This window comes from Hemitrygon akajei, chromosome 28 (assembly GCF_048418815.1).
Source record: "Hemitrygon akajei chromosome 28, sHemAka1.3, whole genome shotgun sequence".
Classification (NCBI taxonomy): domain Eukaryota; kingdom Metazoa; phylum Chordata; class Chondrichthyes; order Myliobatiformes; family Dasyatidae; genus Hemitrygon; species Hemitrygon akajei.
Genome location: NC_133151.1, coordinates 18820701 through 18842550, shown reverse-complemented (window position 1 = coordinate 18842550; position 21850 = coordinate 18820701). Strand labels below are relative to the sequence as shown.

Sequence of the window (21850 nt, the reverse complement as noted above, 5' to 3'; positions counted from 1 at the left end):
GACTGGTGGCTACATCTGGGGATTCAGGGTTAGACACAACTTCCACCCGGATTCCCACCCCTTTCTGGGTCTCTCCTGCATCTACATTCCCTGCCCTCTTGGGGGAACATTCCCTTCTCCTCTTCAAGCCGGAGGAGCACACAGGTGCGGGATTCACTGATGGAGCGTTACTCTCCGCTTCCAACACCCTGTCCGACTGTGCACTTCCCCGAGCCTCTCGCTCCACTTCAGGGCAAATGGGCGTGAGCTCTGCGGTCTCGGGGGCTGACTTCTTCATGTGTTTGGATTTCTTCCTCACTTTCCTTCCCCGCACAGGCTCCACCCCGTCCCTCGCCTGAACCTCCCTGCATTTAGCCTCAGGAACACTCACCTGAACCACCGGGGGTAGGAGCAGAGACTGGAACAGACATAGGAATAGGGACAGGGTCAGGGGCAGGAGCAGGAATGGGATCGGGGCAGAGGTAGCTGGAGCACTAGTTCCTGAAGTGGACTCCCTGGGTTTTCGGGTGCTAGGACAGTCCCTCCGAAAGTGCCCCACCTCCCCGCACGCATGGCACCATGGGCGCTCAGAGCTCCAATACACCTGATAATCTGCCCCCTCATGCCAGACAGTAAACTGGCCCTCAACTTCGTCCTCCCTTGCCAGCTGCATGAATACCTGTCGCCGGAAAGAGATTACGGTACGGAGGGTGCGTCTCTTAAATTTGTGCCTGATGGCAGTTATTTCTGACCGTACTTGCCCCAAGCGTGTTAGTGCGGGAAGCAGGTCCTCATTGGGAATGAAAGGCTTTACGTGACCGAGGACGATGCGTTGTGTGGGAGCTGTCACCAGCTCCATCTGTAAAAAGATGTTTTCCACCGTGATCCCCCCTACTGAGGGCCCGATGCACCAACTCATCATTCCTCAGATAAAACACTGCCTCCCCGAACTCTTTCTCAGTGGCCAAAACACCATCTTTCCCCAACAAGTCCTCCATAGCCTCCGCGCACTTTTCCAGGGTAGTTCCAGTTCGCAAAATACATTGCACCCCGCGTTCCACTTTCACCGACCGAAACAGGGCGTTGTCCGAGGCTGGGGAGGCAGCCGCCTTTGCATAACTCCCCGTAGGCCTGCGACTCCCTGTAGACTGGTCCGGCATGTTGTTTCAATGTCCAAATCCAGAATGATACGGTGGTGCTGGTTATAAAGTCCTGGAGCGAGTTGAGTAACTGGCCGGAAAAGTTTGTACTCAACAGTACCTTGCTGGCTCAGTGCCAGAAATTCCAACACCAGGAAAGGCTCCGTTAGTCCTGCAGAACTTCCAGCCCGTGAGAGGTCGCGACGTCTCAAACGATGCTTCGGCTCCTACACTGAACACGAGTCACGACGATAAAGATGGAAGGAGGTTGTCCCGATGTCAGTGGGGGAACAACCGCGTTTGTCTCCGGTTTTTGGAGCGACCCGGCTTCCTGGCGAGTTGCCAGCGGCCACAGCAGGGTGCTACGCAGTTCGCAGCCGTCAACGAACCCCGTCCAAACTGACAGAAAAACTCCAAACGAAGCCTCCACACTAAACCAGCCGCTCACTTAGATGTCCAAGAGACTTTTCAAACCAACTCCAAGTAACTCACGACCTTAATACAGCAGTTTTTCCTCGATTTCTCCCAGCGCAATCAGAACAGCTCCACTCTGTGTCTGACCCCGGGAGTGTGTGATGGGACGGTGTGGAGGGAGCTTCACTCTGTGTCTGACCCCGGGAGTGTGTGATGGAACGGTGTAGAGGGAGTTTCACTCTGTGTCTGACCCTGGGAGTGTGTGATGGGACAGTGTAGAGGGAGCTTCACTCTGTGTCTGACCCCGGGAGTGTGTGATGGGATGGTGTGGAGGGAGCCTCACTCTGTGTCTGACCCTGGGAGTGTGTGATGGGACGGTGTGGAGGGAGCTTCACTCTGTCTGACTGACCCCGGGAGTGTGTGATGGGACGGTGTGGAGGGAGCCTCACTCTGTGTCTGACCCCGGGAGTGTGTGATGGGACAGTGTAGAGGGAGTTTCACTCTGTGACTAACCCACGGCCCCGTCCTCCAGCAGCTACCTGAAGGGATCCCACTGCGTTCCAGCCTACAGACACTCACAATGATCCCGGCGTAGTCCTCGTTCTCCAGGTATGCATCGTGGAGCCAAATGAACTCTTCGTGCTGTCGAACCACAGAGAACTCCGGTTGTTTGAAGTAGGAGAGGTTGGTCTGAAAGGTGGAAAGTACAAAGTGAAGAGAGGCACTCACTGTGTGCATGTAGCCAGATCGCACTAGCTACAAACCACAGACCGCGGTGAAGAAGGTGATGTGCTTACAAGCAACACTGGCTGCAAGAGAAACAACCCCCCCACGCCACCTCACCCCACTCTTCCTTCTAGTCACTGACTGCACACGCTTACTGACTCTACACCACAGAATGAAAAACTCAGCACAGAAATGGCATGTTGGCCTTCATAACAAGGGAGGTCGAGTATAGGAGCAAAGAGGTCCTTCTGCAGTAGTACAGGGCCCTGGTGAGACCACACCTGGAGTATTGTGTGCAGTTTTGGTCTCCAAATTTGAGGAAGGACATTCTTGCTATTGAGGGAGAGCAGCGTAAGTTCACAAGATTAATTCCCAGGATGGCGGGACTGTCATATGTTGAAAGATTGGAGCGACTGGGCTTGTATACACTGGAATTTAGAAGGATGAGAGGAGACCTGATTGAAACACAAGATTATTAAGGGATTGGACATGCTAGAGGCAGGAAACATGTTCCGGATGTTGGGGAAAGTCCAGAACCAGAGGACACAGTTTAAGAATAAGGGGTAGTCCATTTAGAACGGAGTTCAGGAAAAAAAATTTTCATCCAGAGTTGTGGATATGTGGAATGCTCTGCCTCAGAAGGCAGTGGAGGCCAATTCTCTGGATGCTTTCAAGAAAGAGTTAGATAGAGTTCTTAAAGATAGTGGAGTCAAGGGATATGGGGAGAGGGCAGGAACGGGGTACTGATTGTCTATGATCAGCCATGATCACAGCGAATGGCAGTGCTGGCTCAAAGGGCCGAATGGCCTACTCCTGCAACCTACTGTCTATTGAAGCACACCCTTCAGAAACACCTGCAGATGCTGGAACTCCAGAGTAACACACACAAAATGCTGGAGGAGCCCAGCAGGTCAGGTAGCAACTATGGAAAAAAAGTAAACAGTCGACGTTTCGGGCTGAGACCCTTCTTCAGGGCCGTTGTGCTCTCGAACGCTGTGTTCACAGTATTATATTTTTTTTATCATTTGTAGAGTTTGTCTTGCTTTGCACATTGGTTGCTTGTTAGCCTATATGAATAGTTTTACACAAAGTTCTACTTGTCGAGCGGTACAGTGTGGAGCAGACCCTTCTGGCCCCTTGAGCCATGTTGCCCCAGCGACCCCTGGCGCGCCCGATTGGGTGAGGGTTAATCGCCAATTTACTCACCAGCTGGCGCGTCTTTGGCCTGTGGGAGGAAACTGGAACATCCGGAGAAAGCCCACCCATTCCACGGGGGAGGACGCACAGAGACTCCTTAGAGATCGGCACCGGAATTGAACTCTGGACTCCGGAATGCCCCGAGCTGTCATGGCATCGTCCTAACCCCCCCCGCCCCCCGTGGAACATAAATTTCTTCATTTTCTTCTTCCAGGCAATTACAGGAAAATAAAGCAACACAAATTCTGTGGCATTTCTTTACTTTCCTGCAAATTCCCACAAGGAAATGAATCTCACGGTGACATGTGTGTGTACGGGTTAATAAATTTTGCCGCGACTTTGTCGCACGCTGGCTGGGCCTGTGCGCGCTGTGGCAGCGTTCTTAAGAGTCGTACGGCACTGAAACAGGCCATTCTGCCCAACTGATCCATACTGACCCGTGCTGGCCTGTGTGTTAGTCCCAGCTGCCTGCCTCCAGCCCATAGCTCCCTATCCACGTACCACTGGCTTGGCTTACGTCAACGGTGCTGAGGTCGCGTGGGTTGAGGACTTCCAAGTTCCCTGGGAGTAAACGTCACCAGTAGCCCGCCCCAGTCCAACCACTAGGTCACACCACGACCAAGGAAGTGAACAAGCATCCCTCCTTCCTTGGGAGGCTGAGGAAATTCAGCACGTTCCTCGATCGTTATTGATGCACACAGGAAGAATCCTCCCCGATTCATCGCGGACCGGCGGACCAACTGCTCTGCCCGCGGCCAGAAGAAACCGCAGAGAGTTGTGGACGCAGCTCAGCACATCAGGAAAAAAAATCCGCCTCGCCACCAACCCCCACCCCCACGGGCTCTCCCTACACTTCCCGTTGCCTCAGTAAAGAGGCCGACATTATCAAAGCCCCCACCCGTCCCAGATATCCCCCTCCCGCCAGGCAAAAGCCTGAAAACACACACCACCAGGCTCAAGGACACTGCTATCAGACTACTGAACGGACCTCTTGTACGATAAGATGGACTCTCGACCTCACAATCTACCTCGCACCTGCTGACCTGCGCTGCACTGTAGCTGTTGCACTTTATTCTGCCTTCTGTTATTGATTTACCCTGCTCTACCTCGACGCAGTGTGTGATGATCTGTATGAACAGCACACAAGAATCTGTATCTCGGTGCCTATGACAATAAATAAACCAACTCCGATCCGACCCATACACCCACCATTGCCCCAAGCTCATCGGTGGAGGAGCCAATATGGCACCAGAGGGAGGCTTCAAGCTCATCCGAGAAACAGCTTGAACTACTCTCTTTAACGTCTTTCCACCCGCTTTTGGGGTACCGTCCGAGTCTGTGATCTACAGCTGCACTCAAACTCCGGCTCGTCACACCGGCGGGCTCCCACTCCTGGACCGGCTGCTCTCAATACCTCCCGGGGCGGCCTCGGATGGCGACTGTGGACCCGATTCCGCGCCAGGGTCGCACTGCGGGAGATCAGAACATCGAGACAGCGGGCGTGGCCGTCAAGAGGCCTCGGCACTCGAGCGATCGCTCTATCTCAACGGGGCTGGGAATCAGAGCCCGCAGGTTCTCTAGTCAGGCGAGCTCGAGCAAGTGCCGCTTCAGATTGTAACACGGAAACAGCGAGCTATTAGATTCCCCTCTCGCCATGGAAGGGGTGACACCCTCCCTCTCTCTCCCCCCCCCTTGTTAGCATAAGAAAGCCCGTGGCACATTGAACACGTTGGGGTGAACGATGGTTTTTGGTGGGCAGCAGATCACGGACTCTCTTGGGGGGCTTTGCTTTTGCTTGGCGGATGGTGGGTGCTGATGTATCCTGCTGGAACACGGGGGGGGGGGGGGGGAGGGAAGAGTTAGGGTGATATTTTCGTATGTGGAGGAGGGGGCTTTGAGGCTCTAACATTTTCTTCCCATTCATTCTTTAGGTTTTTTCCCCCCTCTGTTTCATGGACGTCTGTGACGAGTAAGAATTTCAGGGTGTATACATACTCTGACAGTAAATGCAACCATTGACCAATCTTATCCAACGCTTTGGATCCAGTAGCTGCTCCGCACGTGACCGCAAGAAACCGCAGAGGGATCAGGGACCCTCGGGGGCCCAGCAAGTCATGGAAACCAACCTCCCCTCTTGGTGAAGGAGACTACGCAACTGATGAGGAAAAAAAAGGCACACGCCTTAAAATTATGCCCTTGAAGTTGGATTAGAGAGCATTGGAGAGGTTGAGCGAGCTGGGGCTTTCCTCTTTGGAGAGAAGGATGAGAGGTGACCTGATAGAGATCTGCAATCTGTAAGAGGAATAGATAGAATGGACAGCCAGAGACTCCCCCCACCACCCCCAAAGGGTGGAAGTGGCTCATACGAGGCGGGACATAATTTTAGGGTGATTGTAGGGAAGCATAGAGCGGGAAGCCAGAGTCACATCTTTTCTTTTTAAAAGCAGAGAGGTGGGTGAGTGGAACGCCCCGCCAGGGGTGGTGGTGGAGGCAGATACATTAGGGGCATTTAAGAGACTCTTTAGATAGATATGCGTGTGGTGCGTGGCCAAGTGGTTAAGGCGTTGGACAGGCGATCTGAAGGTCGCGAGTTCGAGCCCCGGCCGAGGCAGTGTGTTGTGTCCTTGAGCAAGGCACTTAACCACACACTGCTCCAGTCCACCCAGCTGAGAATGGGTACCGGCAAAATGCTGGGGGGTTAACCTCGCGATAGACTGGCATCCCATACTCTGTTACTTCATGCCACAGAAACTGGCATAATCGCCAGCCTGATGAGCCCATATGAGACTTTAGATAGATACATGAATGATAGAGTGAATATGTGGGACGGAAGGGTTATATGTGGGAGATTGATCTTGAATTGGTTAAAGGGTCAGCACAACATTGCGGGCCGAAGGGCCTGTACTGTTCTGTAAATCTCTCTCATGCCTCACTCTTCACTTTCCCCATCCTCCTCCCCCAGTTCCTCCAGGAGGAGGAATCAGTTCCGTAAACAAGGGTTCAAAGACAGCTTCAGGTGACCGAGCCAGAAGGCATGAGTCATACCCGCACTCTGGTGGCCCAGCAGGTAACGTTCCTGCGTCACTCACAGGACAAGCTGGTGAGCCGCCAACCTCCGTGACCCCTCCCCCACCCCCGTACCTTGGTGTGGACGGTGAACTTCACCTTGTCCCTCTCGCTGACAGCGTCCGAGATCTCAACCTGGAGCGAGGTGTCTCCCTGAAGGTCTACTGACATGGTCCTCGACTGCATTAAAAACAAAACAAAACACAGCGATTCAAACTGCCAGTCACAAGAGCAGACTGATCTGGACGCACGTTACAAATCGTCTGCGGGCTCCCTGGGGAAAAAGTTGGATGGTTCAGTGTACAGGAAGTCTTGCAACTCAATTAAGTTTCAAAATACGATTTAAAATTTTCATTAAAGTTACATTAATTGAAAATGGGTGCAGAATACTCGAATCAACATTTTCATAATGTATTAACTCAAGAAATATCACGTCTTTACAGAATCAGGCTTATCACTGCTGACGGGTGTGAAATTTGTCTTGCTACAGCAGTACAGTGGAAAGACAAAGTAATTACTACAGATTACAATCAATGCAAAACAGAAAAGGTACTGTTCATGGGCCAGTCAGAAACCTGGTAGTGAAGGGGAAGAAACACTGATGCTACATCCACACTGGAACGGATAATTTTGAAAACGCCGGTTTCGCGTAAAAACGATAAGCATCCACACTATGCATTTTAAAAAGATCTCCAACCGCATTGAAACGGAAATTTCGGCAAATCTCCTCCTACTGCGCATGCGCGGGACACATTTACAGAAAACAAGCGACATGTTTGGTGTCAAATCTTGCTGTGAAAGTGCGCGTTTGTGCAGTTACAGACTAGGAAGACTTAAACGAAGGGCAGCTGTTGGCTCTTGCACAGGAGGACTTTAAAAAAAAACAAAACAACAAATACTGAAGCGTATGGAGGCAACCGACGGGGAGTTCACAGACTGTATGACCCAGCTGATGACGAACATTGAAAAACTGACTAACTCTGTTGCATTAATAAAGTACCTTGTTAAATGTGTAAAACATGTCTGCGTCAGCATTATCTTGTATTTCTATATGATGTTACATTAGGCTGTTACACATCTATTGTCAGAGAAGTACTTGCATAAATAGGTAAACCACCTTCATACAAGCAAGGACAGAAAACAGGGCAAAGTGAGTATACTTATTTATTCAGTAAGTTATGGGTCAAAGTATTTGGTGAGTACATTTCTAACTCTTCTGGCTTCAGTCTCGTTGCCGTCCGCTCTGAAATTGTTAGCTTGTGTTCAGGAAAACAATGAAATGGCACGCTGCCGTCTGACAGCGTTTTCAGATTTCTCCGGTTACCCCGCCCACACTGATCTGCCCAAGCGGCGTTTTCAAAAACACATGCCCCGGAAAGCTTTTCTGAAAAGCACCGGTTTCGGGGGATGAAAACGCTGCTTTAGTGTGGACGGCGGGCAAAAACAAAGAGAAAAAGCTTCAGTTACGGATTTATCTGGTGTAGTGTGTACGTAGCCTGAGTGTGGGCCTTCACAGTAGTGTAGCTGTTAACACACAATCGCTTTAAAGTGGCAGCAATCACCGATAAGGTTTCGATTCCCACTGCTGTCTGTAATGAACTTGTACATTCTCCCGGGTGCCTTACAAAGACAGCACGATTGCCACCATATTTTATTGGGAGTTTGAGTTTGCCATCCAAACAACTTGCAAATTTCCACAGACGGACTGTGGGGAGCATTCTAACTGGCTGCATCATTTCGATATGGACTCTATATTCCCCTCTACAGATGCTGCCCGACTTGGAGAGTTCCTCCAGCGTTTTGTGTTTGCTGCTCAAGATTTCCAGTATCTGCAGAATCTCTCGGGGGCTCAGGAGGCAAACAGAATCACATTTAAAGAGACACTTGGACAGGTACACGGCAAGGAAAGGTTTAGACGGCTATGTGGGCCAAGATCTCTCAAGAATACAAAGGCTGGAATGACTCAGCAGATCAGGCAGCCTCAAAGGAGAGGGACCGAATCGAGAAGTGTAACGACACTTGCGGGTTGCCCCGAGCACGTCCTCGGTTTGCTCATTTCGCTGCGTGCGTCAATGTACCCATGTTACAACTGTTAGATTTGAGATTCAAGTTTATTTCTCACGTGGGCGTTGAAACGCATTACACCTCCAACAGAGAAGCTTATAATTAGAATCAGATTTCATATCACTGGTATATGCCGTGGAATTTGTTAACCTTGCAGCAGCAGTACAATGCAACACATAACAGAAAAAAAATTAACTACAGTAAACACATACAAATAGTTAAATTTTAAGTCATGCAAACAGAAATAAAAAAAGTAGTGAGGTGTTGTTCATGGATTCAATGTCCATTCAGAAATCGGACGGCAGCGGGGAAGAAGCTGTTCCTGAATCGCTGAGTGTGTGTCTTCAGGCTCCTATACCTCCTCCCTGATGGCAGCGGGGAAGAAGCTGTTCCTGAATCATTGAGTGTGTGTCTTCAGGCTCCTATACCTCCTCCCTGATGGTAGCAATGAGAAGAGAGCATGTCCTGGGTGATGGGGGTCTGTAATGATGGACGCTGCCTTTTTGAGGCATTGCTTTTTGAAGATGTCCTGGATACTACGGAGGCTGGTGCCCGTGATGGAGCCGACTGAGTTTACAACTCTCTGCAGCTGATTTCAACCCTGTGCAGTAGCCCCCACACCCCCCATACCAGACAGTGATGCAGCCAGTTAGAATGCTCTCCATAGTACAACTGTACAAGTTTTCAATCTCCTTAAACTCAATGAAATGTAGACACCGTCGTGCCTTCTTTGTAGCTGTATTGATACTCTGGGCCCAGGTTAGATCCTTAGAGATATTAACAGCCAGGAACTTACTCCCCCTCACCATTTCTGATCCCTCTATGCGTTCCCTCAACCTGCCCTTTCTGAAGATTAGTTTTATTTGTCACAGGTCCAGTCCATTGAAACATAGTGAAGTGTATCGTTTGCCCCAACGGTCACATTCTGACGACATGCCAGGGGCCAGCTTGCACGCTTCCGGCACCAATATAGCACACCACCAACTCCCTAGCCGTAACCCGTACGTCTTTGGAAAGGAGTTTTGAAACAGCACCAGCAACGTAACAGCAGGCACAGTGGAACTGGCACACATTACAAGACTTGGGCCCCAGGTGGAATGGCCAGTGAGAACAAGCTACTGAAGTGGTGCTGCTCGTGCACCCTGCCCCGCCCCTTCCTCCCCCTCCACGGGCGCACCAGGCTTGGCCGAGACCACAGGCGGCACCTGCTGTCAACTGCCGGAGGCGTCGTGTTCATGACTGCAAGTGCTGATTGACATTAGCGCCACAGACAGCACGGATTTGATCCGCTGGCTCCATGCCCTTGCAGGAGTCTGCGTTACAGCAACAGTGGGAGGGGAGAGAGGAAAAAAAAGAATACAGAGGAGATTTATTATAATGTTACATGGGTTTCAGCACCTAAGTTACAGAGAAAGGCTGAACAAGTTGGGTCTTTATTCTTTGGCGCGTAGAAGGTTGAGGGGGGACTTGATAGAGGTATTTAAGATTATGAGGGGGATAGATAGAGTTGACGTGGATAGGCTTTTTCCATTGAGAGTAGGGGAGATTCAAACAAGAGGGCATGAGTTGAGAGTTTTAAGGGGCAAAAGTTTAGGGGTAACACGAGGGGGAACTTCTTTACTCAGAGAGTGGTGGCTGTGTGGAACGAGCTTCCAGTAGAAGTGGTAGAGGCAGGTTCAATATTGTCATTTAAAAAAAAAATTTGGATAGGTATATGGACAGGAAAGGAATGGAGGGTTACGGGCTGAGTGCAGGTCGGTGGGACTAGGTGAGAGTAAGCGTTTGGCACAGACTGGAAGGGCCGAGATGGCCTGTTTCTGTGCTGTAATTGTTTTTATGGTTAAATAAATCACAGATCAGAAACACTCTCTCACAGGCTGAGAGCGGGAAACAAACCAGCATCCCTGATTAAACCTGCATGCAACACACCAGGAGCTCTTGTGAGAAAACTTGCACTCAAGCCTCCTGGAGATGTCCCCTCTGGGGGGGGGGGGGGGGGGGGGCAGAAAGGGGCTGAGCTGGCAAACCCTCTGTATCATTGGAGACTCCATACCGGGTGGCGATGCCGAGGAACAAGAACACTCCCCACCCCGTACACTGGCACTGGAGAAGGTCCAGAGAAGGTTTGCGAAAACGAAGGGTTGAGCTGTTCTCCGATCTTGGCAATCCATTTGCAAACTTCTTCGTCAGCATGCGAGGAGACGTCATCAGTGTGCCGTACACTTGCGGTACGTTCGGCCTTTATATACGTGTCAACCAGCTGATTGGCCCTCATTATGGAAACTCATTTGTGATGTAGGAAGGAGGTCTCATCGCTGATTGGTTGCACGGTGAACTCTGTGCATTGTGGTCTGGAATTTTGCCTACATTGGCTTATAATTGAGGCCGACATATCCGTTTACGTAATTGTTTGTAGAAACCTACGAATTTTCTTGGATTTTTTTCCCGTTTTCCCGCAGTATTTTCTGTAAACTCTAGAAACTCTTGTGGGTTAAAATCCCAGGAGATCAGTCGTTTCTGAAATACTCATATCACCCCATCTGGCACCAACATCCATTCCACAGTCAAAGTCACTTACCTCACATTTCTTCCCTCTACTCGGAGGCTGTGTCCTCTGGTCTTAAACTCCCCCCCCCACCATAGGAAACATCCTCTCCATGTTCTCTCTATCTAGGCCTTTTAACATTTGATAGGTTTCAACGAGATCCCCCCTCATTCTTCTGAATTCCCGCGAGGAGAGGCCCAGAGCCATCATATGACTAGCCTTTCAACCTTGGAATAATTTTCATGAACCTTTGAACCCTCTCCAATGTCAACCTCCGATAAAGCAGAGGGAGAGAGGTTCTCCATTATGGCACTCCTACTAGTGACATAGGTTATGGGGGAGAAGGCAGAAGAATGGGGCTGGGAGGGAAAATAAATCAGCCATGATCGAACAGTCGAGCAGCCTCGATGGGCTGAATGGCCTAATTCTGCTCCTCAGTCTTCTTGTCTTTTAAAGCATCAGCACTGTTTGCTTACGGTGTAGTGATTTGCAAAGGGACTTTTCCCAGCAGTACGGGTGCTGTATACACAGAATTTATCAGTCTGGGTATAAAGTTCACAAGGCAAAATACACAAAACTTTACTGGGGCGGAGGTGGGGGGGGAGAAAGAGATCAAAGTTTAAATGTTTAGACCTTCTGCATACACTCCCACCCCTTATCTTGCAATCTCACCCAACTCAATGGGATGAGACAGCAACCGGGCCAAACCCGTGGGCTGTACACTGAAAAAGAAAATTTAACAGATGGGTGCCAAGCAGAAGTGAGCATTCAGAATGAGACAGAGCACAGTTCACCAAATCCACCTGCAAACGGACGAGCAAGCAGCCAACTCTCACTGAACCAGTGGTCGGCGGCCAGTCATCTGAGAACTTGATGCTCAAAATGAGCAGCAGCCACTCGGCCCTTCGAGCCCGTGACAGCATTCAGTCACGGCATGTTAGCATCTGCTCTGCTCCAGGGAGGGAATGTCTATCAGAGATCCCCACCACCCAGGACACGCCAACATCGCGCGGCTCCCGTCGGGCAGGCGGGACAGAAGCCCGGTAGCCTACACCACCAGGTTCAGGAACAGCTACTTCCCTTAAACCAGGGCTTCACAACCTTTTTTTGTGCCATGGACCAACACCATTAAGCAAGAGGTCCGTGCACTGTGCGTTGGGGTCCCCTGCCTTAAACCATTTGTTGTTGGCACACACCTAATTACACAGATCAACAACACCATGACTGCTGTAAACACTTTGCATTTTGTTTGTTCCAACTGTGCTCTTCCTTGTAAAACAAATTAGAATCCCAATTCACATCGGCATGTCTTGAAATTTGTTGTCTTTGCATCAGCAGTACATTGTAATACACAAGAGAAAAAATGCGAATTAAAGTTAAATTAAATTAGTGCAAAGATAGAAATAAATAAAGTAGTGAGATAGCGCTCATGGGTTCAATGCCCGTTCAGAAATCAGATAGCAGAGGGGAAGAAGCTGTTCCTGAATCGCTGAGTGGGTGTCTTCAGGCTCCTGTACCTCTGAACGAGCAATGAGAACAAGGCATGACCTGGGTGTTGGGGGTCCTTAATGATGGATGCTGCCTTTCTGAGGAAGCTGCCCTGGACGCTACAGAAGCTAGTGCCCATGATGGTGGGTATAATTATAGAAACATAGAAAGCCTACAGCACAATACAGGCCCTTCTGCCCACAAAGCTGTGCCGAACATGTCCTTACCTTAGAATTACCTAGGCTTATCCATAGCCCTCTATTTTGCTAAGCTCCACGTACCTGTCCAGGAGTCTCTTAAAAGACCCTATTGTTTCCACCTCCACCACTGTCACTGGCAGCCCATTCCACGCACTCATCACTCTCTGCATTAAAAAAAAACTTACCCCTAACATCTCCTCTGTACCTACTTCAAAGCACCTTAAAACTGTGCCCTCTCGTGCTAGCCATTTCAGCCCTGGGAAAAAGCATCCACATGATCAATGCCTCTCTCATCTTATACACCTCTATCAGGTCACCTCTCATCCTCCGTCGCTCCAAGGAGAAATGCTATTTGCTTACAACCACCCCCCCCCCCCCCCCAATGCATTGGGTGTTTGACAATCTTTTTATTTTAAAATGGGTTCTTTTGGGGTCTCACAGTTTCGTGGCTCCCTGTAAGGAGACTAATCTCAAGGTTGTACAACGTACACAAACTTTGATAATAATGCATCTTGTCAATGAATAAACATACAAGTTCGGCTAACAAACTATGACTTACAGACACACCCACGAGCGAGCTCCCACAATACTAGAAAATTCAAAAGCCCCCATTGTGCATACAATTCATTTCTAAAGACAGCAAAAAGTATTTTCCTTCCCTTCCAACGGCAATAATTGTTCTTTCTTATCGGTCTGATGTGCTTTGATGCCATTCACTACAACGGAAATGGCGTATTCTCGGGGACACGTACAAAAGTGACTTACTTTATACAGTCGGCCCTCCTTATTCGCAGATTCCGCATGCGCGGCTTCAACCAACCACAGATCGGGAAAACCCGGAGGTTCTCTCTCCAGCACTCGTTGTTTGAGCATGTACAGACTATTTTTTTTTGTCATTTTCCCCTAAACAATACAGTATAACAACTATTTACATAGCGTTTACATTGTATTAATTATAAGTAATCTAGAAATGACTTAAAAGTACAGGCAGTCCCCAGGTTATGAATAAGTTCCATTCCCGAGTCCGTCCTTAAGTCGGATTTGAAGACGGAACAGGTACATCCAGTATTATTTAGCATCAGTTAGTCAAATGTTTGTCTTAGTATATAGTACATATTTTACCTTTCTATGCATATAAAACAATTAAGAAACGTACGTATTTCAATAATTAAACCATTGCGTTGCTTAGTAATAACTGTAGCTTTCATCGGGACAGGGCCTTTCAAATGCTCCATTAAAATTGTTCCGATCGTTGACCGACTGTAGCCTAACACCTTTCCAATAACCGATGGCGTTTCACCTCTTTCCGATCGCTTTATTACTTCCACCTTATTTTCCAATTGCGTTCGTGATTATTTTTGTGAACAGAAACACCGCGGATTCAGAGCTACGCCACCGGGTCCTAATGTCCACTGTACTGAACATGTTATATAAAGTCTGGGGTTCCGCTGGGTCCTAAAGACCACAGCACTGAGTCAGGTTAAATAAGGGACTTGAGCATCCGCATTTTTTTGGTATCCGCGGGGGGGTCTCGGAACCAATTCCCCCACGGATAAGGAGGGCTGACTGTACACGTTCAGCATGGCCCGAAGAGCCTGCACCGTCCAATTGCTCCCATTAACATACTAACTGGTCCGTCTTTGGAACGTGGGAGAACACCGGAGCACCCGGGGGAAACCCACGCAGGGAGAACTCACAAACTCCTTACAGAGAGCGACGGTACTGAACCCGGGTCACTGGCGCTGAAACAGCACTACGCTCACCCCTATGTACCAGTGGGACACCGACCCATCATCAAATGGGGGGGGGGGGGAGAGAAACTGGCCCCTTGGAATCAACCTCTCTGCTGCACAGGAGGATGGTTATCGCGGCCAACACACCGCTGGGAGCCTATGGTCCCACCCAAGATGAAAACAGCAACGCAGAGCGTTACAGCTACAGAGAAAGGCAGTGTCAGCCGATATTAAAGTGCAAGGTCATAACAAAGCAGATTGCGAGAGTCCATCTTCTCATACAGATAAAGTGTCTGATAACAGTGGGATTGGAGCTTCATCAGGGACACCTGCACAGTTTAGGAACAGTTTAACCCCCTCCACTTTAAGATATCTTTGATTTTTTTCAGCTGCTTTACCTGAGATACCGTACCGACTTATGGACGCTGGTCATATCGGTGCCCGGAGACATTTATGAGTGCTCTAACTGATTGCATCACTGTCTGGTATAGAGAGGACAAGATCGGGGGGGTGGGGGAATAAATTGCCCAAAGTTGTAAACTCAGCCAGCTCCATCACGTATCCAGCCTCTCCAGTATCCAGGAAACCTTTAAAAGGCAATGCCTCAAAATGGGGGCATCGATCATGAGGACCCCCATCACCCAGGACATGCCCTTGTCTCATTGCTACCATCAGGGAGGAGATACAGAAGCCTGAAGGCACACACTCAGCATTTTAGTAACAGCTTCTTCCCCGCAGTCATCAGATTTCTGAATGGACTTTGAACCCGTGAACACTACCTCACCATTATTTTTCTTTCTTTGCTCTCCTTTTGCACGACTTAAGATTTTACTAATACGTATCGCAACGTACTAGTGCCCACGAAATTCCACGACGCATGCCAATGACGTTAAACCTGATTGTGAACCTTCGCAAATGCTTTCTGGATCACTTGCCAATCATAAAAAAGACGCACTGCTGACAGAGCAGCTTGTAGATGCTCAGGTGATTGGCAGAGGCCCCAGATTATTTAATTCGGGCACATTCATTCATAAAGAAATAGCGGATTCCACTTAATCGGGACGCCAGTTGATCAGGGCAGCCTCTTAATTGGGACAACTCTAAAATTAATCGATAAGATTGCCAGGACTTTATTCGTTTATTTGGGACACTCCTCATCACGCGCCGTGTCGTGTGACGTGAGCGAGCGCGGTCTTTGTCCACGATTTTTCTACAGAAGTGGTTTTGCCATCGTCTTCTTCTGGGAAGTGCCTTTACAGGATAGGCGACCCCCCGCCCCCCAGCCATTATCAATACTCTTCAGAGATTGTCTGCCTGGCGTCAGTGGTCGCATAATCAGGACTTGTGATCTGCACCAGCTGCTCGTACGACCATCCACCACCTGCTCATGACCCTGACTTGTGGGGAGGGGAGAGGGGCTGTGGGGGTGGGGGCTAAGCAGGTGCTATACCTAGCCCACGGGTGACACTAAGCCACTTAATTGGAACAGGAGACTGTGGCTGATCAGGTCCTAACTAGCGTCAGTTACTTGCACTTGTGCAGCCGTTTGGCACTACACCGTGATTAGAGTGTGCAGTTTTTATACAGCATCAGTAGTGTGTGTTTGTGTTCAAAAAGGCAGTGATTTTTGTCACTGATAGGTGACGAGATGCAAGCAGCAAGTCAAACCATAACTCTTTTGCTCACCGCGGTCTCAAGCATTCAGGCCCAGGGATGCCAGAAACAGCCGGGAGTGAAAATTAAACGATTCATCTACTTCAATTAGAACTAGGAAGAATTTGAAGGTATCGACAATCACCTTGAATGTTACAATGAACACGAAGATTTGGAGGATGCAATTGTTGAAAGCATTGTGTGAAGACTGTCCATTACCTGCACAGTACTAGGTGTCGGGTGCTGAATTTGTTCATTTACAGTCAAAAAGTAAAAGAACGTGACAGTGTACACTAGATGAATTCCTTCATAAACTATTAGGAACTAATACTGTTTTATTGTAGTGCAGTGTTATTGATAGTGTTCAAATTTGTTCCGTATTTTCACTTAAATTTTTTTAAAACTTAGTTTAAAAATGTATTTTAAAGAACTGCTTAACTATCTCCATGAAGCTTCAACTAATTGAGGCAGCCATTTATCTGGGTGAAAATATACTTGACCAAATGAACCACGATCAACCTTATTAGACAATCTGCGTTCCTTTGCAAATAACGGCCAAGGGATCTTCTGCACCTTGCCAGAGAGAAGAGTGGGGCCCTGGGAAGTTTTGTAGATCGGAGGGAAGGAGCGCCTTACCCTTCCTTTGGTAGGGATGCATCTCCACCCCACCACTATGTACAGTCAGAGGACTATAAATACTTCAACTACTGCTTCCTAAAAAGCAAACTTAGAAATCAGGACAGGACTGAATGGGGGAAGGGGAATAAAAAAGGTTGCTAACAGGGTTTCAACACAAAACTGACCCATCTCTCCTCAGAAAGTAAAAAGTAGAAATCCTTTACCATCTGATGAAAGTAGGACACGTGAAACACATGATACAAGTCTAATCCTGAATCACCACACTCGATGCCCCAGTTTCTAGTGTTCAACTCACTTATATAAATAGACTTACTGCCCATCCGATAATGACACCAAAAAAAAATTTAAAAAGGATCTAGAGAAACGCAAACTAATTTCCTCTCCCTGTTAGGAAGTCCCAAGATATCATTCTCACCAAAAGGGAGGCCATTTGGTCCTTCAAGCCCAGTTCAGCTCTCAGAATGTTTCCAACAATCAAAAATACTCTCTCTGTGTGAGGGAGACACAAGACCCAGGAGCAAATTAGGCCATTCAATTCCATTCCATCATGGCCAATTTATTTTCCCCCTCAACCCCATTCTCCTGCCTTCTTCTCCACCCCCCCCCCCCCCCCCCCCCGTAATCTCTAATGCCCGGAGTAATCAATGAGTGGTCATTGATGTAAACAACATCTATCACTTGTATCTTTCAATATACACATGCGACAAATAAAAGTAACCTTCAAAACCTCACCAACCTTCAATTTAAATATACCCAATGACTTGGCCTCCACAGCCACCTGTGGCAATGAATTTCCAAATTCACCACCCTCTGACTAAAGAAATTCCCCCTTCTCTCATTCTAAAGGAATGCCCTTCTGAGGCTATGCCCTCTGGTCCTAGGCTCATCCACTAAGCCCTCCATGTCCCCAAGACATTATTCCTGTTTCTCATGACAGGGAGACCATTTGGCCCATCAAATCTAGTTCATCTCTCAGAACATTCCCCTCAGTCAACGAGGTATCAAAGATCGAACTCCAATGCAAGAAACTTCAGAGTCAACTAGCAATTTTTCTAGACAGAGAGATGGGACAGGTTAACCAGGGTGGCATGGTAGCGTAGTGGTTGGCACAATGCTTTACAACACCAGCCACTCAGGTTCAATTCCCGCTGCTGCCCGTAAGAAGTATGTACGCTCCCTCTGTGGGCTTTCTCTGGGTGCCCCGTTTCCTCCCACAATCCAAAGGTGGACTGGTAGATAGGTTAATTGGTCATTGATTAGGCTGCAGTTAAATCAGGGGGATTGCTGGGCAGCGTGACTCAAAGGACCGAAGGGGACTGTTCCTCGCTGTAACTCTATAAATAAAAGTGACCAGGGTTATCTAGTCTTGGTGGTTGAGGAATAACAAACTGTCAACTGGAGGAATTCAGCAGTTCAAGCTGCTTCTGTGGGGGAAGAAAGGATTTACTGACATTTTAGGTCGAGACTGTTCAGCGAGATGGACAATGAGCAGGTAACGTGAAGGCTGGTGGAGCTGTGGACGGCGTAGGAGTTGCCATAGGTTACAACGGGACACTGACAGGAGGCTGGGCTGGGAAGTGGCAGATGCAGTTCAATTTGTAAAAAAAAAGTGAAGCGATTCACTTTGGAATGTCGAACTTGAAGGCAGAGTGCAGGGTTAACGCCAGGATTCTTAGCGGTGCAGAGGAACAGAGGGGACTCGAGGTTCACATCCACAGATCCCTCCAAACTGACGCACACATTTACAGGGCAGTTAGGAAGGCGTACAGTGTGTTGGTCTTCATTAGTGGGGGCTGGGGGGGGGGGGGGGGAGATTTGAATTCAAAAGCCGAGAGTTAATGTTGCAACTCTATAAAATCCTGGTCAGACCACACCGGGAGTATTGTGTTCAGTTCTGGTCGCCTCATTATAGGAAGGATATGGGAGCTTTAGAGAGGGTGCAGAGGAGATTCACCAGGATGCTGCCTGGATTAGAGAGCATGTCCTATGAGGATAGATTGAGCGAGCTAAGCCTTTTCTCTTTGAAGTGAAGGAGGATGAGAGGTGACTTGATAGAAGTGTACAAGATGATAACAGGCATAGATCGAGTGGACAGCCAGAGACTTTTTCCCCAGGGTAGGGATGGCTAACACGACAGGGCTATAACTTTATGTTTGGAAGAAAGTGGGGGGGAGGGGGGAAGAGGGGAGGGATGTCACCTCTACCCCGCCCATACCAGACAGTGATACTCTCCACAGTACATCTGTTGGAATTGGCAAGTGATTTTGGAAACATAACGAATTTCCTCATGAAATACAGTCACTGTCTTTACAGCTGCACTGATACGTTGGGCCCAGGTTAGGCCCTGACGCTCAGGAACTTGAACTCGCTCACTCTCTTTACTTCTGATCCTTCTAGGAGGATTGGTGTGTGTGTGTGTTCCCTCTTCTTCCCCTTCCTGAAGTCCACAATCAATCAGTTCTTCGGTCTCACTGATGCTGAGTGCTGCGACATCACTCAACTAGCGGTCATATCTCCCTGTAGTTTTTATACCATTCCTGGCCACTACGTCTGTTACATCCGGCCCTTCCCAAGGGAAAGTAGGATTTTTTAGTTCATCACCTCCAGACAACAGTGCCCCTCCCCTTTCCAAACGTTTAACTCCGTCCCTCAGCACTGGCCTAGTTTATGGGGGTTAACTCCCGTCAAAAATGGGGAGGTTTCATCCTAGCAAGTAAGAACGAGGAGTACTGGAGGTGGAATGGGACTGGGGAAAAAAACAGAGGCAGAGAAAGACACAGATTGAACACAAGTCTTTAGGGGGGAATTATCGCGTTAACAAGAAACAATTTACAATTGGCAGCAGGCAGCAAAATACAAGGGAGCTCAGAGACTGAAGAATGGAGTGAGTAAGAGGTTTAAAAATGCTAATTAGGGCTGTTTCGTTGCAAATTAAAGTGCAGATTACCGATCACAGTCTCTCTCCCTCCCTCCCAAGCACTTGACTGCCCGCATCAGCTGACCCACTTCTTAACCGGTCTGCTGACTGAGGAACGAGGCAAAAGGGGTTTCCAGTTCACCAGATTTGCCTGTTAAGAATATTACCTTGGCATCTTCCCCCTCGAACAGGTGAGCGTGCTCCTCCATCGCTCTACCGACCAGGACGCCTGCAGTCCTGGCTGGGATGACTCCTCAGGACGGTGGGAGGTCCAGACTGCCCACGAAGCCCCGTCCGCGCTGCCCTCTTGTTAACGCGCACGCCTCTTCGGCAGCTGGCCCCGCCGCGGCTCCGATTGGCTAGGCCGCTCGCCCTCCTGCCTCCCATTGGCCGACCTCCCGTCAATCAAACATGGCCCGCCTAGTTCTTAAGGGTAAACAGGTAAAAATTTCCCCGCCCCCCCACACACCCGTGTTTTACATTTGGTGGTTATTATTTTAACTCTCCGCACACCCGCCCGGTTTAAACCGTGAAAACAGTTTTCTTTTCAACATACTACTTGATTCAAGAAGATAATTTTCTCCTTTAACGGGAGAAAAGAAGTTAAGAAGTCTGCGTAACATGTTTTAAAATAAATATGTCATTTAAGGGTAGGAGCGGAACACTGCGTTAGTTTAACGTCGATTTCTGAGGGAGAGATGGTTTAAATGAACTTTGGGAAGAGAATTTTCCAGACGGCGGCCTCCTTCCGCGGATCAGTCAGCTGACCGACCCAACTCCCATCAGCCTCCACGCACCCTTCGTTTGGGCGGGAATTTTGAACGCGGCTTGGCCGTGGCCGGGCGCGGGTGACGTCGGGATCCAGGTGAGGGGTGACGTAACGCCGCGATGACGTCAGACAGGTGAGCGCGACATCAGGTCAGAGATTCAAAGGACCTTAAACAATCCTGAGATTCGCCTTCCCCACAGCCACCAAACAAAGACACACCGTGGAACCCGCTGAAAGAAAACGTTGAACACCCAATGTGCACAATAAACGAACAAATCGTGCAAATGACAGAACAAAATGAACAAACTACGCACAGAGTATGAAACATCAGACCACAGAGTCCTTGGAACAGTCCGGGAAACGCTCAGCTTAGTTCAGTTCACTGACGGTGTCGTTGGTTGGCTGCAGGTCGCAGAGCCAGTCCGCCCCGATGAAATTCGCACAAAATAGCAATCTTTAAAAAAGAACGAGTGACCCGAAAGATTTCACAATGTGAACCACAGAGTCCGATCTGTAAACCACACCGATTAAACCTTGCCCAAGAAACGAGACTCCGGCCACATCGAGCAAGAGAGAGAGAGAAAGGGGGATCACCCAGTCAAACGCAAGCACCTTCCTAAAGGAGCCACGAGCAAGAGAGACTCAGAGCAGTCAGATGCTGTCCTTCCTTCCTCCAGGAGCTGTGAGAGAGAGAGAGAGAGCAGTCAAATGCAGGTACCTTCCTCCGGCAGCTGAGGGAGAGATGGCAACTGGTCGAACGCATGCCAACGGCACTGAACACTCCGGACTTGTCCTTGTTGATCTCAAACTTGCTCGACACTGTAATTGGCGGAAAATGGGGTCTATCACGGTCTCTCTAGGTCTCGTGGGCTCCAGGCCGCTCTCTCCGCTCGAAATCTCACCGAACTCCTTCAGAGGCAGCAAAGTGCCTGATCAGACAAACAGCCCAAAAACACACCAGCGAAATATAAAGCACAGGTTTCAATAGTAACAGGATCGTATTTGAAAGAAGTATTTTGTACACCGTCCCTGTTGGTCACGTTGTTCACTGGTGCCATCTCCTCTCTTCAGTTTATAGCTATGTCAGATCTGACCTGTTAAGCATTTCCAGAACTAATTTTTTAAATCCAGATTTCCAACAGGTACAGAATTTTTAAAGTATTGATATTTGCAGTGGTTTCTGAAGATTCAAAAGTTCATCTTATTGTCAAAGTAAGCATATACAATTTGACTCTGGTATCCAAATCCATGAACTCTCAATATTTTCACTATACCTCACTATTTTCTTTTTCGTTCTTTCTTGCACTTTTTTGCACTAATT

The 21850-nt window shown here is 48.7% G+C and overlaps 1 protein-coding gene across 1 annotated transcript in view; it reads right to left on the bottom strand.

The window, feature by feature from the left end:
• Window positions 1–20088, bottom strand: part of LOC140717736 (sorting nexin-32-like) — a 62134-nt gene extending 42046 nt beyond the window's left edge. The window contains exons 1-3 of the mRNA XM_073031451.1: window positions 19928–20088; window positions 6597–6701; window positions 2112–2222 (exon numbers count right to left, since the gene is read on the bottom strand). Coding sequence (XP_072887552.1) covers window positions 2112–2222; window positions 6597–6701; window positions 19928–19969 — 258 coding nt within the window. The 5' untranslated portion in view covers window positions 19970–20088. The remainder of the gene's footprint in view (window positions 1–2111; window positions 2223–6596; window positions 6702–19927) is intronic.
• Between the last annotated feature and the right edge of the window lie 1762 nt (window positions 20089–21850).